Consider the following 17,072-nt stretch of genomic DNA (forward strand, 5'->3'; position numbering starts at 1 on the left):
CAAACTTAAAATTGTTTTATTCACATAACAATATCACATAATCACTCAATTACACTCACGGAATCACCAGGACTTATTTCGTCCAGTTCAAGTCATAAAAAAGCTACTATGAATTATTAATACTAGGTTAAAACTTATCTCTATCGAGGTAATGTTTAATTTAAATGTTTTCACCTCTTCAGTACTGGCCTGAAACAAAAAATTAAATAATCAACAGCCAACCTTGACAATTTTAGTCCAAATGCAGATTCAAAATTATCATGTCAAGTTTTATGGTTTGATAGCCCTTTGAGTTGGGAATCTAGCGAGTTAAGAATCCGTTGAATTGGGGAATCTGGTGAGTTAGAAATCCATTGAGTTGAGCATATAGCTCTTCCTTGGGATAGTGCACTAACCTAGTGTAAGTTAATACTAATGTTCTACCTGTGGAATTTCTATTAGCATTAACTTTGTTGCATATTTGTTCAAAAGGAAATTATTACTGTGTTGTACAGTATAGGAATTCCATTTGAAATTCTGTGGTGTTCTGTTTAGCAAGGTGTATCGTTTGATATGTTGCGCGTCACCTTGCTTAATTAACATGTAAACTATAACTACCTGTGGGATCCTGTAATTGGCTCTGTTGCTATTTCTACTAGATATATTGTGTTTTTAGCTGTTGGTTCTCCTTAAATAAATATATGTTGAGTTGGGAATCTGGTGAGTTAAGAATCCGTTGAGTTGGGAATATGTTCAGTTGGGAATCTGGTGAGTTAAGAATCCATACAGTAGTGAATGTGTTGAGTTGGGAATCTGTTTAGTCGAGAATCTGTGGAATACGAAACACGCTATAGTGGGGTTACTTACTTTTTCTGGAAGCCGAATTTGCCCAGCAAAGTGGGTTGGTTGCTCGGCACAGAGGCGGTCCTCCTCAAACCTGGGACCCTGCAGGTGGACTTCTTCAGGCCGTTGCTCTTGGCAGGCTGGCTCAGTGGGCGAGACTTGAAGCTCGCGTGCCACACCTTGGAGGGAGAATCACCGAACGACGCCTGAACAGAGGGAAGGGTAAATAATGAATAATTATAAACGTAGGTAAGTTCGAATCGCGACTCCGTGTGTAGCTAACATTGTAGCTTTTCTGAATCTGATGGACTGAAGTCTGAAAAACTGCGTTTATTGCAGTTTTTTAACAATGCTTAGTGGGCATTACACTGATTTTTTAAAGGTTTTTATTAGAACACCATTGTCTGAATATCTTTCAAGTACAAAAATTTCTTCGCGAGTTTTTAAGAAAGACAGCGGTAGATGTCTCGCTCCCACAAAGGCACCGTTCTATGAAGTTGCCAGAGGCGTCTTTAACTATAGTGCAGGGCGTGCGTTGCACACGGGCGCAGCGGTGTTAGGGGCGCCGGCACATTTTGACTGCGCGCTTCCTAGATGGCGCTAAAGTTATAATTGCACACGGGCGCTGCATGGGCTAAAGACGCCTCTGGAAGCTGCGTTCAGAATTCACAATAAAATAAGTTAATACTTTTAATTTTAGTTAACAATAAACATATGTAGTCTTTCTTCTTTTTGACCTACAAAATCCAAATTTTGTTATACCGCGTTAGGAAAAACACGTGTAATTAAGAATTATTATAAATAGCAAATACTGTAATTAAAATTTTTGAAAGGATAGCTTATATAGCCCAAGCCCTTTAACACTGAAAGGAAGCCTGCGCCCCACAGTAGCAAGAAGCTGGAGACAACTAAACAACCATAAAATATATTCTTACCTGAGAATCTACGGGAGTGACCAATTGCTCCATTGGATATGTGTTCTCTATCACAGAGTCTTCACTCAGCATATCAAACTTGGGAACTTCATTCTCAATCTTCAGTCTGAATGGATTCTTTCCTCGGGGACTAGGCTCCAGAACCGGACTCAATTTCTTAGGACTATTACAGGGAGAGTTTTCTTTCTGCGAATTCTCTTGTGTATCAGGTATTTCAGAGCACTGTGAATCTATCTCTAAGACTTTAGGCTCAATTTTGAACGGGTTTCTGTTCACACGTTCCGGGGATGGTGCTGTTGCATTGAAGAACTTGCTTTCGACAACATTGTCACCATCTACTGTTGTTCTAGGAAATTTACTCAGTCTTTTAAGTACAGAATATGTGTTGGTCAAGTTTTTCTTGAAGGATCGTCGCTTGTTTTCTAGTATTGGTGACTTGTCTTGTTCTTGCTTGATATCTTCGTGATTGAAAGCAGAATTGAAGTTAGAGTCCTCGGTGTATGTTTCGCTTAATTCTAGAGTTGTTTCGTTATCTAATTTTTGTTTTTTCATCGCTGGCTCCACGCAGTATATTTTACGTAGATTTTCTATTGATAAACTGAAATAAGATAAATTTTATATGAATAACGCCATCTTTACTTAAGTAAGTATAGTTGCAGTCAAAGATTTATAGTGACAAGGTACGAAAATAATAATAAATAATAATAATATCATGGGACCAATTGACCTAAACCGGACGTCAAATATAAAGATATATTTTCATCTGTAAAGTCAAGCTCAAGGTTTTCTAAATTTAATTATTGCCGATTATATCATTTCGCAACCAACTTTTTGCATAATGTCATGGAAATGGGGGCGTCCAGTCGGGCAAAATCCATTATGAACGACTAGGAAGGTAGGACCCAGACAGTGCCGGATTCACCCCGGCTAAAAAACTCGGCTGCACATCCACAACTCCCTGGAGCTCACAAACCATTTTACCTGTCATCCTGATCCTGCGTCTCAGGCACGACCTTCGCCACTAAATTGACGACCTTCCTCGCAACAGGCCTCATGGTGGGCGCTCCTATAATAGGCTCGAGCTTCTTAACCTTCTTCTGCCATGGACAGTTGTCATTCAGATGTTGCGCAAACTCTTGATGCCACATGCTGGGGTGTGGAGCAATGCCCGTGTCTTTCCAGCTGTCAGTTTTGATATTGTTGGTCTGGAAGAAAATACTGATGTTGCAGTTGCTACAACTTACAACTAGTTGTTGTCTCCGACTTCGTCTGCGAAAAATCTCCTGGGATAAAAACTATCCTATGTCCTTCTGAAGGTTTCCAGCGACGTTTTATGAATATACACTTTCAAAAAGCTGACTATAGTTTGATCTTTGAGACTTTATACATTGTTAAAAATGCACTTTGCTTTGAAAAAAAAATACTTTGTGCCAAGTTTCTTGCCGCGCATTTTTCTTGGCAATCATGGACCTGAAATAGACCGGAGGGATTGAATGAAACCCATAGTATGTAAAAGAGGTAGACGACTATTGTCCCACTCCTGCTGGCTCGTGCTGAGGCACCGACTTCGAGCTAGTACGTACCTAGAAAAATATTTTCAAGGGTTTTGTAGTCGGTTCCATTTTTTGTTATTTTTTTAATTTTTTGGAGTCGGTTTTACTTTTTTGTTATTATTTTTACGCTAACGATTTGATTTTTTTCTATTGAAATTATGTCCCAATAGTGTTTTTCTGATAACCTGGTACTAGGCTAGTATTTTTGGGGGCTGGAATGAGGGGCGTCGTAAAAAAATGGCAACGTCCCAAGGGCGTCACAGTATAAATAAGTTTGGGAATCTGTGTCTATTTTTTTTGATCGCAAGAAACTTGTGCCTTACCGCAGGTCTGTGATCAGGGTGCCAATCGTCCATTTTCTTCAGAGAAAACGGGTCCAAATTGCCGAGAGCCAACTGGAAAGCTGTTTTAGGATCCAATAGCTCGCCGGCGTTTACGCACAACGCTTTTTCGATGTCTATAATAAAAATAAAAATAAAAATTTCAATGAATTAAAAAAATCGCTTCCTGTTCGTCTTATCACTGTAAAATAAGGGTGGCCAAACCCAGGCCCGCGGGCCGCAGTATCTCGCCAAAGCATTTTTATTTGTTAGCCAACGCGTTGCTGTGCGTGGGCGTGCGTGCGAGTATGTTTATTACAGTTGATGACTATCTGACTACAAGAAAGACAGATCAAAGTGACTTACCTTCATCATCGGGCTCTGTCAGTCTCACCATTGTCCTCTCTATGGGATCATACACGTACTGGTGTTTAAAAGTAGCCTCTGCTTTCAGGAAGTTTTCTCTATATTCGTCAGTAACAGAGAGCGAAGAGCGGTTGAAGAAACTTGGTAGCTTCTTGAGGGCCTGCATACAGAATGTACTCGAATTTTCACAATGGGAACAGATTATTATCTACATTTGTACTTCAAAGATTGAAAAAAAAAAACTTTTTCAGTTCTCATGCTCGTAAGTTCTTATTTATGCTGTATCTAGGCGACATAAAACGACTTTTTATGCTCTAGTGCATAAAGTAAAATCTTCGTCTAAGACCAAGGCAATCAGGTGTAAACAGCCACAAACAAAGAAGTTTCTACATACATTTGCTAGGCCCTGCTATTTTTGCTAGGCCCCGAGATACAGGCTCAGCCTAGTTCGGGGTCTGACGGACATTCCAATGTAAATAGATAAGCCATGTGTTTACAAATAAATTTATTATTATTATTATTTAAAAAAAAAAATTTATTTAAAACTAAAAATCAATCAAATCAGTCAAAATAGATCAATAAAACTTACAATTTACAACTATATAATAATGCATGAACAATAAAAGGTGCATATATACATATAGTAAGTGAACAATTGCTTTCACTGTTGATATTTAATTTCCTCGCCATTGAAGTGAAAAGCAGAATGTAAAACTCGAGCATTAATCGCATTTTCCCCTTGACGTGTCTATCCACCCTGGCCATACCGGCTTGGGTGGCTATATGAACGTCTCGGATGAAATGGCTCGTTTTTTGCTCTTGTTGTTCAATCTACTATTTTTTCGGACTGTTACTGTTAGGCTCAGATGGCTTTTACAGCTTACTGGAGAGAGGATGAGCTACCAAAAATGCTTCTCAGCAATGGGTAAAAAATATACTTACATTAGCAAAATTGGAATCCTGTGTGGCGTTAACGAATTGCCTAGCCTTTGCCAGCCCAATGCCTGGCAGAGAGGCCAAATAGTCGCATCCAGACATGATGCACATTTGCCGGAATTTGTCAAACCTATAGTGCTCTATGGGACACCGCATCACAAGGGGAAGCTTGCATGTTTCGACTAGCGTGCCCATACCGTCGAGGTCCATTTTAAATAGCACCTGGAAGTGTGTGTCAAATAAATGATTAATTTCAGGGCATTTAACCCATTTATCAGCGTTTCCTCAGCGAGTTATGGAGAGAGCTATGCTTGGTGTTTCTCTGCGGGATCGAATCAGAAATGAGGAGATACATAGAAGTACAAGGGTCACCGACATAGCCAAGTGAATTAGCTCGTTGAAGTGGCAATGGGCAGGCCATATAGCACGGAGGACAGATGGCCGTTGGGGCCGAAAAGTTCTCGACAGGAGACCGCGGATTGGCAAGCGCAGCATAGGTTTTCCACCAACGTAATGGACGGATGACCTGGTTAAAGCCGCGGGTTCACGGTGGATGCAGGCCGCTGCCAACCGAAGCGACTGGAGGTCTAGAGGGGGAAGCCCATGTCCAACAGTGGACGTCCTACGGCTGAAATGATGATGATGATGAACTCCACTGTTGAACAAAGGCCTCCCTGCTAGAATCCAACAAACTAAATCACTTTTCTCCTTCAATGGCTATGTTCTCCGAGCGATGTGGCCTGGCAATAAGGGTTTTATCCATATCATGAGGTCCATTTGAGATTTCTGTCACGCTTGTGATTGGATATCTAACTGAGCCTTAATAATTAAATTAAACCCGTCGCGCGACAAACGACTTTTTTGGGTAATTTTGGACCAGTACCCTATGTTAAAGGGTGATCGAAACTAGTAACAAAAATCGACTAATCACGAGTACTTAGATACGCGCCACTGTGGCGCGCAGGGCGTTCGACGGGTTAATGTCAATCAGGGTGATGTCATTCCTCCGCGCAGCCGCAGCCTGAGGTCTTGTTGTTTCTTTCTATCATCCAGTATGGAATGAGGGTAGAAAGACATGGTGAATGGGATCGCAAGCGCCAGAACGTTAGACAACACGGCCACTGCTCAGCAGGGAAACAACTTAAGCAATGACAAAAATCTATACATCCTTAACGAATTGTTCCTGATTCGTCGTAATCTTGTTTCGTCGGATTTCTGTTTCGTCGGATTCCTGTTTCGTCGGATTTTCAATATCAAATGAAACTATGCAATTACCGTGACTACTTTTGTATTTAATATTTAAAACGTATCTTCTTTTCTGATACTGACTGATTTACTGCATGATAGATTTAATTATATATAGATAATTCCGACAAAAGAAGAAAACGGCAAATCAGGAATGCGACGAAACAGGAATACGACGAATCAGTAACAATTCATCTTAACTATCGTGATAGTCGCGTATAGGTCAGTCCCCCTCCATACTATATTTTATCGTTTACCTTTACTTGCCCGAATCTCATTTGCCCGAATTTCACTTGCCATACCAACGTTTGCCATAAAATATATAGAACCGTGCTGTTTTCAGGATTTTTTTAAAAGTCATCATATAAATGCAGTAAGTTAGGTTAGGTTAGTTTAATAGCAACTCTGAAGAAATTACTATTTCAAAAATAAATTACTTTATGGCAAATGAAAATTCTAGAAAACGATACATTCGGGCAAACGATAGAGAACCATATTTTATACATTGCATTAACATTTAACACACCTTAGTGCAGCCAAACAGTATCAAATCAGAATCTTCCGTAATGACCAACTGGGCTATATTCTTGACGTTCAAATACGCCAACTGAGCGTCAGCCTCGTAAGGGGCCACGATGCAGTCCACATTCCGTCTCCTGCACTCCTTAATGAGACTTAGAGCCATTGCGTGCGTTATGTCTACACTGCGGCGCATGTACGAACGGGCCTCCTCGATCTGGAAATGAATAATAAACAGTTATGTCGGAGACTATGTCAGTGAGCAGCAAACCAGCGAGCGTGTTCTTTATTCATTATGCGGCCGAGTAGCTCGCCACTAAGCATAAACCAGAGGTGGGTAAACTTTCTTAATGATACAGATATTTTAGAGGGCCGAAATTTTTTCAATTCATATATATATCATCAAAATAAAAATTATCTCAGCCCATATTACTATTCTACACTAGTACGGGGGTCAGTTGACGCTTAATTGCCTTTGGATTTTACCATGTTTATAATCAAAAAGAATGTAAGTAGAATAAGCACTTTTATTGGATAAATAAAATATTTGTATTTGTTTGTATTTGTATTCTATTTGAAGGAACATTGGCGGAAGGAATTGGCCCGCAGGCCGTACTTTGCCCATCACTGGTATAAAGCAAGACTGGCCAATAGTTCTAGGTGGGCTAACAGTTAGGTAGGTAGGTAGGTTAGGTAGTACTGTGGTAGCTCGACGCCGCCTCGGTCTTGAAAAAATTTGTCCACCTAGAACTATTGGCACAATTTTAGTAGTTAGTGAGTTTAGCCAGTCTTGGTATAAAACAATTAAAAAATATCTTAGACTATGAAAGGTGCAAATCGCATGACTTTATTTGTAGTTTTCAATTAATTTTAATGTAGGTAATATGTTTTGTTATAATGGATAAACAAAATTTAAATACTTGATGAGTTAAGTATTGGTTTATTTCTACCTCTAAGTTGAACATATATAAAAATACCTTTCCAAGGCTCAGTAATTCAGCAGCCCTCTTCTTTGATATGTCTCGAGACCTGAAAATAATATTAATATATATATCATCATCAGCCGGAAGACGTCCACTGCTGGACAAAGGCCTACCCCTTAGAACGCCACAATGAACGACAACTCGCCACTTGCCACCCACCGGTTTCCCGCCAAATAAAAAAATAAATAAAAATATAATCTATTTTTTTTAATTTAATCAATCAGACTCAATGTTTTAGCCAGACTTAAGATCTTGTTAGAAATAATAATAAATAATAAAAGATATATTTATTCAATAGTTTGTTTATTAGTTAGAAGTACATTTTTTGAACTTAGTACATTTTTTGGTGGAGTGTGTATTGACTTAGGATAGCCGTGAGAGGTATTCGAGTGATTTTGACCTGTTCAATGGTGCAGTGAATATTATTTTGAGATGTCTGGTATAGGAAGATGCAGTACGAATTTACAGGTTCATCAAGCACTCCTTTGCAGCCAGATAATCTGGACATTGTAATAGAAGTGTTTGACGAATGTGGCCATTGAGTCTTCGAATGAGGCTGGCAAAGTCAAACAGGTGCACATTAGCCTCGAAAAAAAAATAAAAAAAAATTACAGCACATTACAAATAACACAGTCAAACTATTAAAAGGGAAAACAATCCAGCTTATGCATGCGCCTTGCAGAACAAAGGTCCTTGGCTAACAAACGCTTAGCTAATAAACCATAAACATATAATTGACCTATTACCATCTATCTTTCAAATTATAGGCTTGAAAGTCTTCAAATTGATTGTCCAATAGTCTAGTGCCCTAAAGAATTCTAAGTAGTCCATCAGTTATTTTATTAGAAAAAATTGTACACATATTTTTCTTTTGTCAGTTCAGAATACAGGCACCTATCGAGGCCTGTAGGCTTTAGGCTTCCAACTGCCTGCCTGATAATTTAAATAATAATAATAAAACAATAAATTATTAATATATTATGCAGTTACAGTTTCGTGTGAGGTCACGCTGTGTGACTCTTTTAAGAACAGCGTGACATCAGAGGCCCCTCACTCGTCTTTGTAATTGTTTTTGTTTGACAAAAGAAAAAAATATGTTGAATTCTTTCTGATAATTTAAGTGACAAACCAAATAGAATACTTTTTTTACCAAATCAAAAAGCCAAATGAAAAAAAGATAATAGTAAATAATACTTACTCTCTCCTCTTGGCTTCAGTCATAGCTTTAGCAGGCAAGTGTCGGCCATCAAACACCAATATAGGCTTGATGTTCTTTGAGAGCAGCATCGTCACATACTTGAGGCAGTACTTTATATGACTGGAAAATAAGAATCAATAGTTAAACTTTGGGTTACCAAATTTACTAGCAATTATCCTGCCTGGGACTGAAGATTAAGTTTCCTTAATTAAAAAGGTTAACTATTGCTAAAAATACCTCCATGTCTTGGCCTTGTTGCAGCTGTAATGGTGAGGAATAAAATTATTTTGAATACACCAGTTTGAGAGAATCTTCAATAGAAATAATATGATGTCATGCTATTGAAGTTATCCTTTCATAAATCGATTTTATGTATTTTGTAAATCAAATATTAAGACTAAAAGACTTATCAAGGCGACTGAATGTATTTACTTACAATTACCTAATTATTGGTAATAAATAACTTTTACGACAACAGAATGCCTGTACACAGATGTAAGGGCAAGCGTTTGGTGCACGTTAAAATGGATTTATTCTAGTTTAATCGCTTGTATCATTCATAAATTCACAAAATCTGAAAGGGTTTGAATACTTACATGTCTGTTTCTTCACCGCGCACCAGTTTGTCAGCACAGGCAAAGGCCCCCTTGTGAAGCCAGCAGTAGGTATCTATTACGACTGTGCATCCACCGAACTCGCCTACATTGGCCCGCCTGGAGGCTTTCTCCAAAAATGGGATCAAACCTGTGATACCCATACTGGATGTTTCAAATCATTTATTAACACGATTGAATAGTACTAAATGCTATAAAGCAGTCATTATGGTATCTTAATACATTATTTAACTAATAAATGCAAACATAACACTGAGCAGAGGATTAAACTAATCATAATTTCTAAAATAAGCCCTAAGTTCCTAAAAAAATATTGTGTTGGGCTGGAATTAAATATGACATTGACAGTTGTTGTCAAAACAACAGAAATCGCGCCGTTTTCCAGAGCATTTACGAAGCTACTAACCAAATCGGCTTAATGTTTTGTTAAGGCAATCCAAAACTTTGCAATTTTTAAATAACTTATTATTAATTATTATCAGGAATCAAAGCTTTCCTGTGTTTATTTCTCGTTAGCACATGACACATCTGCAAATCGGCCAAATGCCGATGTTATCCCTAACTTTCAATACGAAGCGACTGCGGGTAGTTCAAGATTTGTCGCCATTTTCATAGCAAGGTACTACAGCGCAAATTGACCTCTTTATTTTATTTGAAACTATAAAATTAAAAGACCGGTTGCAGCGTGTGCCTTTATAGTTCTATTCATGTTTTAAATCAGTAAAAATGAGATTTAATCCATTTTTTTTGTCGTCGGCTGCCGCGGTCGCATTGACTTGTGCTGTGTCGGTTGCAGCTTTGTATTATAAAAGTCGGAAAACCGAGATCAATGAAGTGATGGTGTTCTGCAAGCTACAGTACAACGTTTACAATTACTTCGACAAATTGCTCAGCTTCATTGATTCTGCTTCGAAATCCGTTAACGTCTGCATGCCGAGCATCCACAACCCCGCTATACAAGGCCGCTTGGTACGGCTGATTAAGAAAAAAAATATTAAAATTCGCATCATAATCGATCGAACGGGATACAACGAATCTACGGAGGTTTTCCTCAAAGAACTTATTGATGCAGGTAAGTTTAATTAAACAAGTTGGGCAGGAAATTTATCTTTCGTAGGTAGGTGCACGGTCACAAAGTCACAAATATGTACCTATTCTTTGTGCGAAACAACGCAATGCTCAGCTTTTTGCGTCTCTTATGTACTTATTATTTTTCAGGTGCAGAAATAAAATGTAAACTAAACGAACCGAACCACTTCAAAATGCAACACAAGTTCTGCCTAGTTGACGACCAGATACTGATGACGGGAACTCTGAACTGGGGGAATGACCGCTCTTTCGACCATTGGAACTACGTCTACATCACCAGCAAGCAACAGCTGGTCTATCCTGTGAAGTCTGAGTTTTACCTGATGTGGCATGACTTTACAAGCGACCTGCAACTTGACGTTGACGTTCTTTCCAATACTAGCGACGTCGACTCATCAGAGGATGATATCGAATTTGTCACACGTAATGATAATGACCCTACTGAAATCCTGAGTGCACTTACTGTCACTGCAGAAGACAGTGTCCGGGTGACACCAGAGCTGATTGTGTAGGTAACACGTAAATAAATATAAACCAACATAACCAACAACAAGACAGTTGCAGCAACTTGTTACTGCAACAGTTACGTCCCATGTAATTGCTGTTTAGTAGACTAACTAACTGGCTTTGAGAAATTATCAAATGAATTGTTCTTAATTTAATTTTTATTTTATGCAAGAGACCTAATTTATTATGATAATTTATGTAAATGCAATTTTAATTCTGAAACATAGGTTATTTATTAGGTAGAGCTGGCCTATGCAATTTTCAATGTCTATTTATTGTACTAAAGCTTGTCTTTTTAATTTTATATTTCAGTATTGATACCACTTTTTAGAAGAAAAGTGTTTCTTCATTTCTGTTTTTTTATTGTTATTCTTAATTTCAATTGTTTACTTAAACTGTCTTTATTTCGTTTTTATAAATTCTCCATTTTATGGTCAGCTTTGATTTATATTTTAATTTTAATATTAAATAAAATGAAATTTTAAAATGTGTCGGTGGTGTTTCATTAACAAAAGATTTAGGGCTGTAATTTATTACAGAAAAGGACCAATTTCTACAATTTTAAAAAATTCTGTGGTAGTTTAGGCTGTGAGTAGACAAAATTTATGTTATACTCATTTGTGGGTACATAATTAAAAAACAATAATTTACTTACTTAACACTTATTTTAATAAACATACACTTAAAAATATTTAATCTTATTCACCTCCCCTAATAGCCTTGTATTTCGCTATTTCATTGGGGAAGGTCTTTCCAAGCTCTCCAAGGAGGTGGCTCTTGAACCGCTTGTAAGAGTCTATCTTGCCTTTGACCTCTTCATTCTTTGCTAGAGCCTTATCTATGCAGTCTTTTGTGTACAGCTGGGGATTGCGGCCTTGGTCAATGTAACTAAAAAAAAAAATGCTTTTGGGGGATATTCACAACAATTTGTAATTTTATGCATTAAATTCAGGTTTTGTTCCGCATACCTTGATTTTAGAGCAGCTTGATATTTAGGCATAGTTGCATGCACCAAGAGTTGATGCGTTTTGTGATCATGGCGCATGCAACTGTGCCGAAATATCAAGCTGCTTTAAAATAAAGGTATGCGCAACAAAACCTGAATTTAATTCATAAAATTAGTAATGACCGCGATAGTGTAAAATATTGCATTTGTAATTTATAATACAAGTAAAAGCCTGTCTAATAAAATGAGACTTCCACTTATATTTTTACAACAGTGAAGAGGCAAGTGGTTCTTGAGTTTTAACAGGTTCCCTGTCCCTTGAGGTACATGTGCCTCATGCATTACTTTACTGGTACATACATAATAAAAAAATATCATAGGACATTATTGACACCAATTGACGTAGTCCCAACCAAACTGAGCAAAGCTTGTACATACTATGGATACTAGGCAACAGATAAACTACACTTACTACAACTTATATAGATAAATACATATTAAACATCCAAAACCCAAGAACAAACATTGTAGAAGCTTTGCTTAGTTTGGGACTAGGTCAATTGGTGTAAAGTGTCCCATGATACTTATGATACTTATGTAAAGCCAGAATACCATGCTCACTTGTATTTGACCATATTAAACTACAGTAGATTTTGGGTATAAAAGAACCACTAATTTTGTTGTTATATCTGGAAGATATTACAGGCAAAAGGAAACAGATGCAGACACAGACAGTACAACCAAGGTTGTAATAAATGAAATCCACTGTAATTCAAGATGCAAAACATCATTAGACAACATGTTTTTTTTTATGTCATTCCAGCTCTGTTGTGTGACCATTGAATGCTATAAAATGAAGCATCCACTCATAGTGAACATTCATACAAGTGAACTGTCTGATATCATGTTTAATTTGGTTTTACTTTGTGTTCTATTTCTCCAGATTAAAAAATATCTAGATACACTATGAAAGAAAAAAGCCAAAACCTATTTTATAAAGATCCAGATGTGCAACTGTTGTATTGAGAAGATAATTACCCATATAATGTAGAAATATACTTACTCAAACACTTCTGTAGGTACATGAATATCTTGCACTTGAGATTTTAGTTTGTCTACCTCCTGCAGGCCAGTTACGAGCGATTGTCTGAAATTTACAACAACAAATTACTAAACGCACTACAGTCTACACTTTTTTATGAAGCAGCGTGGCTTAGTTTCACTTACATCTTTTGGTTTAGAACGCTCTGCCCTTGCGGTTGGAAGTCGCTGACGATAATACGTATTTGACGCACGTTTTCTATGAACATCTCCAGCTGCGTTTCTAGGTTTTCGAGAGGAGAAGTCATTATTTATTTTGTAGAAGGTAATCGATCGCAATGCGCAACAAACAAACGAAAACAGTATATAAAAAAGGTACTCTGTGAACGAAAAGACAATGAGTGAATGAATAGAATAAATAAATGACATGACAGGACAGACGTCACATAAACCAAAAACACCAAAAACATAAAAAGCGTTTTTTTATCTGATAATACCGACATTGAAATACCAACCCTGTTTTTCGTGTACACGCCCATAGAAGCTCCTGTCAGTTTCTATGGGCACGTACACAAAAAACAGGGTCGGTATTTCCAAATCAGTGTTATACGGGCCGGGAAAGAGTGTCATTTTATTTGTTGCCAAAACTAAAAAAAAAACATCACATTATTGCTATTGCTACCGAAAAAGTAAATAAATAAGTTAAATAACCTCCTTGATTATTATTATTTTTATAATGAAAGGGAGGTAAACGTGCAAGTGGATTATCTGATGGTAAATGATCATCACCTCTTTCTACCCTCATTTATCTCATAATAAATACAAAATACCGTGTGAAAAGAAGTCGTGAAAACGAGTGTGATTCCGAGTGTGTCAAACTAAATGTCACAGACATTTTGTTTTTTTTTTTCAGGTTCTGTGAACTTCTGTGGTTCTGTCATCTGTCACTTCGTGTTTTGAAGGTCGAAAATCGAAAATCAGTCCCATCTCAAATAAACAAGGAATATGAAAGACCGATTTTGCATTTGCTTATGTAAGTGCTTCCAAGACATCCTTGTGTTTGTGAATAAGTTTATGTTATAAGATACACAGACATTGCTGTGTTAAGGTTATTGATGCAGCAACATGAATCTAAAGTTACCGCTCTTCAATCGGCGCTCGCCGGCGGCGGATCAGGAGCATTTACTAGAGCCGTGGCCCAGCCTTTGGACGTGTTAAAGATCAGGTTCCAACTACAACTGGAGCCAATACAACGGGGCTCGAAGTACAGCTCAATCTTTCAAGCTGTTACATCAATTGTGAGAGAAGAGGGACTGTCTACACTATGGAGCGGCCACATTCCCGCGCAATTACTGTCCATTACCTACGGAGTACTTCAGTTTACGACGTTCGAAGAGTTAACTCGTGCCTGCCAGTATGCTAGTCCTCAGTTCTACAATACCCATAGACATAGCATTATATTTTCAAATGGCGCCATAGCGGCCAGCGTAGCTACGATATTTTCTTTTCCCTTCGACACAGTGAGAACAAGGCTGATAGCTGAACAGAAGACTCAAAGAGCTTACAACGGGTTCATTCATGCAGCCACAACTATGGTGAAAACAGAGGGCCCACTTGCCTTATTTAAAGGTTTAGTTCCTACTTTAGGGCAGATTGCACCTCATGCGGGCATCCAATTTGCTGTGTACAAACTTTTTACAGATAATGTTTTAACTAAGGTTCAATATTTCCAAAGAAGTGATACTGTTAAATCTGGTACCATAGAGTCATCTTTGTCGGCTAATTTAATAGCGGGTTCAATCGCTGGTTTTGTTTCTAAAACCGCAATATATCCATGTGATCTGATGAAAAAACGAATGCAAATCCAAGGATTTCAGCAGCACCGTAGCAGTTTCGGTAGACAAATGTACTGCAATGGTTTGTTGGATTGTGTAAGACTAACAATTACAGAGGAAGGTTTTTGGTCGCTTTACAAAGGTTATGGGGCCAGTGTTTTTAAGGCTGTCTTAGTGTCTGCGTTGCATTTTGCTGTGTATGACGAATTAAAACATTTCCTAATGAGGGTGCAGATTTAAGTGTGTGATTGATTGAGATCAGATTTTAGCGCCGATGTAATCATTAATGTTTTGCCATCATATTTTGTCAGAACAGTTTGTATTTATCTTGCTTTCTCATCTAGCTTATTGAAATTTACTGAAGCTAATCGAAAAACTAAGATAAATATGAACTTATCCAATCAAATATGATGGAAAACCTTGTTCACTGGATCTGTAGTCCTATTTAAATACTGTTGATTCTATATGTTGGGAAAAACCACAATTGTATCGAATATGCTTTACTACATTTTGCTTTGTAATGTTCTCATTTAGGATTGAAACAATGAATATTTATATTGTTTATTTGCTCTTAAAATAATCTTATCTGGTATTTACCAAAACTCCTGTGATAGAGCAATTATTTTTAGTTTTTAAGATAAAAATTTTATCATGTTAGTATTTCCATTAAATAATTTATTCAAATAAGTTTACTATCTCATTAAAATTCCACTTTAACAACTAATTTTATAATTTGCAATTAAATCAACAACACTTTTTTAATGTAATTTAACAAAAAGGTTCCAAAGGACTGTCATGTTATTCTTTAACTTTGCTTTTGTTGCTACTGAAACTGGATACAAAATAAAAAATAAATTGTTGAGGGTTGGATCCTTTTTGTTAAACTACATCCTATTTAATGACAGTGTTTAATGATTTGCTGGTAATGACATTAAATATATTTGCTACAAGATGTTCAGAGACTGATACAGTCAAAGTTAAGAAAATATGTATATGCAACAGGTTGTGTATACATATTTTTGTATCTTTGTCCTTGACTGTACTATGATCTATCTATCATTTTCACATCACAATCACGAAAGCATATTTTAAAGTAATCACAGTCTGCACAAGAGCATCTAATATCGGAGGTTTTTTGCAATACCGGTATTATTTCGATACCGAAAATTCAAATACCGGTATTTCGGTATTTTTTCGAGATTCGTATTATTAAAGTAAAATGATTGTGTTTCCCACTTCCAAAACCTTTCCGGTTCCGACAATCTTAAGTATCAAATATGTCTTAGATTATTTCAAATTACATCAAACAAACTTGTAAAGTATTTTTATACAATTTCCAGATACTCCGTATGATGATACACGTTTGTTGTTGTCTAAATGAGACGAGATCTATGTGTAACATAGGTATATTATTTTATTCCTGCGAATTTAATATTTCTTTTATCCCTAGAAACAACATTTACATTGCTTTAAAATAACTTATTTATTATTATATTTACTTTAAAAAAATCACGTGGTCCATTTAACTAAGATAACGCAATTAAGCAATATGTCGTATAGAGACACATTTAAATGATAATGGCTATCTGTCGGAAAAGCAATATGGTTTTCGCAAAAATAGGGACACAACCACAGCGATAACTGAACTCGTATCAGAAATCATGAACAACCTTAATAAGAATTTAAAATGTGCGGGTATTTTTTGCGACTTAAGTAAGGCATTTGACTGTGTGGATCACGAAATCATGCTGAGTAAACTGGAATACTACGGCATCCGAGGGTCTGTTTTGAGCCTAATTTCATCATATCTTCAATAACCGTAGGCAATTTGTTGAACTTAAATATACAGATAATTTGGGAAACATAGAGATTAGTAAATCTGAAGAATGCATTATTAGACGAGGTGTTCCGCAAGGCTCTGTTCTGGGACCACTATTGTTTATAGTTTTTATCAACGATTTGCCCGATAATATATCCTGCGGAACCTCATATTTATATGCAGACGATACTAGTCTAATTTTTAAAGCTGATAGTTGTGAAAGGCTGTCGGAAATGGCGTCCGCTAGTTGGAAAAACCTTTCTGAGTGGTTTGACGCCAATGGGCTTAGGCTAAACTGCGATAAGAGTTTTTATATGGTTTTTAAACGTGCGGTGAATTCTACG

At 37.1% G+C, this 17,072-nt stretch overlaps 4 protein-coding genes across 4 annotated transcripts; 2 read left to right on the forward strand and 2 right to left on the reverse strand.

The window, feature by feature from the left end:
• On the reverse strand, positions 1-9,917 carry tos (Exonuclease tos). The gene is made up of 11 exons (XM_074091244.1): positions 9,474-9,917; positions 8,878-8,997; positions 7,674-7,725; positions 6,704-6,913; positions 4,939-5,154; positions 3,997-4,156; positions 3,634-3,767; positions 2,739-2,962; positions 1,758-2,355; positions 847-1,028; positions 1-189 (listed from the first exon to the last, which is right to left on the reverse strand). The coding sequence occupies exons 1-11, from the start codon at positions 9,632-9,634 to the stop codon at positions 171-173; spliced, it is 2,076 nt and encodes a 691-aa protein (XP_073947345.1). The 5' UTR covers positions 9,635-9,917; the 3' UTR covers positions 1-170.
• A 169-nt stretch (positions 9,918-10,086) lies between these two features.
• Positions 10,087-11,578, forward strand: LOC141430517 (mitochondrial cardiolipin hydrolase-like). The gene is made up of 2 exons (XM_074091245.1): positions 10,087-10,563; positions 10,710-11,578. Exons 1-2 carry the CDS (start codon positions 10,218-10,220, stop codon positions 11,090-11,092), a joined length of 729 nt encoding a protein of 242 aa, XP_073947346.1. The 5' UTR covers positions 10,087-10,217; the 3' UTR covers positions 11,093-11,578.
• A 155-nt stretch (positions 11,579-11,733) lies between these two features.
• MED10 (mediator complex subunit 10) lies at positions 11,734-13,492 on the reverse strand. The gene is made up of 3 exons (XM_074091246.1): positions 13,261-13,492; positions 13,097-13,180; positions 11,734-11,975 (listed from the first exon to the last, which is right to left on the reverse strand). Exons 1-3 carry the CDS (start codon positions 13,380-13,382, stop codon positions 11,786-11,788), a joined length of 396 nt encoding a protein of 131 aa, XP_073947347.1. The 5' UTR covers positions 13,383-13,492; the 3' UTR covers positions 11,734-11,785.
• Positions 13,493-14,007: 515 nt separating this feature from the next.
• Tpc1 (Thiamine pyrophosphate carrier protein 1) lies at positions 14,008-15,596 on the forward strand. Its single transcript, XM_074091249.1, has one exon. It carries the CDS (start codon positions 14,190-14,192, stop codon positions 15,147-15,149), a length of 960 nt encoding a protein of 319 aa, XP_073947350.1. The 5' UTR covers positions 14,008-14,189; the 3' UTR covers positions 15,150-15,596.
• The last annotated feature ends 1,476 nt before the right edge of the window (positions 15,597-17,072 follow it).

This window comes from Choristoneura fumiferana, chromosome 8 (genome assembly GCF_025370935.1).
Source record: "Choristoneura fumiferana chromosome 8, NRCan_CFum_1, whole genome shotgun sequence".
In the NCBI taxonomy this organism is placed as follows: Eukaryota; Metazoa; Arthropoda; class Insecta; order Lepidoptera; family Tortricidae; genus Choristoneura; species Choristoneura fumiferana.

Excerpts from the sequence above, each read along its gene's own strand:
- tos (XM_074091244.1), bottom strand. The coding sequence starts at position 9,634 with ATGGGTATCACAGGTTTGATCCCATTTTTGGAGAAAGCCTCCAGGCGG. Across the intron at positions 8,998-9,473 it reads CGCGGTGAAGAAACAGACAT|TCATATAAAGTACTGCCTCA; the intron begins GTAAGTATTCAA and ends CTTATTTTCCAG. Across the intron at positions 1,029-1,757 it reads TCACTCCCGTAGATTCTCAG|GCGTCGTTCGGTGATTCTCC; the intron begins GTAAGAATATAT and ends CCCTCTGTTCAG.
- LOC141430517 (XM_074091245.1), top strand. The coding sequence starts at position 10,218 with ATGAGATTTAATCCATTTTTTTTGTCGTCGGCTGCCGCGGTCGCATTG. Across the intron at positions 10,564-10,709 it reads CAAAGAACTTATTGATGCAG|GTGCAGAAATAAAATGTAAA; the intron begins GTAAGTTTAATT and ends ATTATTTTTCAG.
- MED10 (XM_074091246.1), bottom strand. The coding sequence starts at position 13,382 with ATGACTTCTCCTCTCGAAAACCTAGAAACGCAGCTGGAGATGTTCATA. Across the intron at positions 13,181-13,260 it reads AGCGTTCTAAACCAAAAGAT|ACAATCGCTCGTAACTGGCC; the intron begins GTAAGTGAAACT and ends TGTAAATTTCAG. Across the intron at positions 11,976-13,096 it reads GTACCTACAGAAGTGTTTGA|TTACATTGACCAAGGCCGCA; the intron begins GTAAGTATATTT and ends TTTTTTTTTTAG.
- Tpc1 (XM_074091249.1), top strand. The coding sequence starts at position 14,190 with ATGCAGCAACATGAATCTAAAGTTACCGCTCTTCAATCGGCGCTCGCC.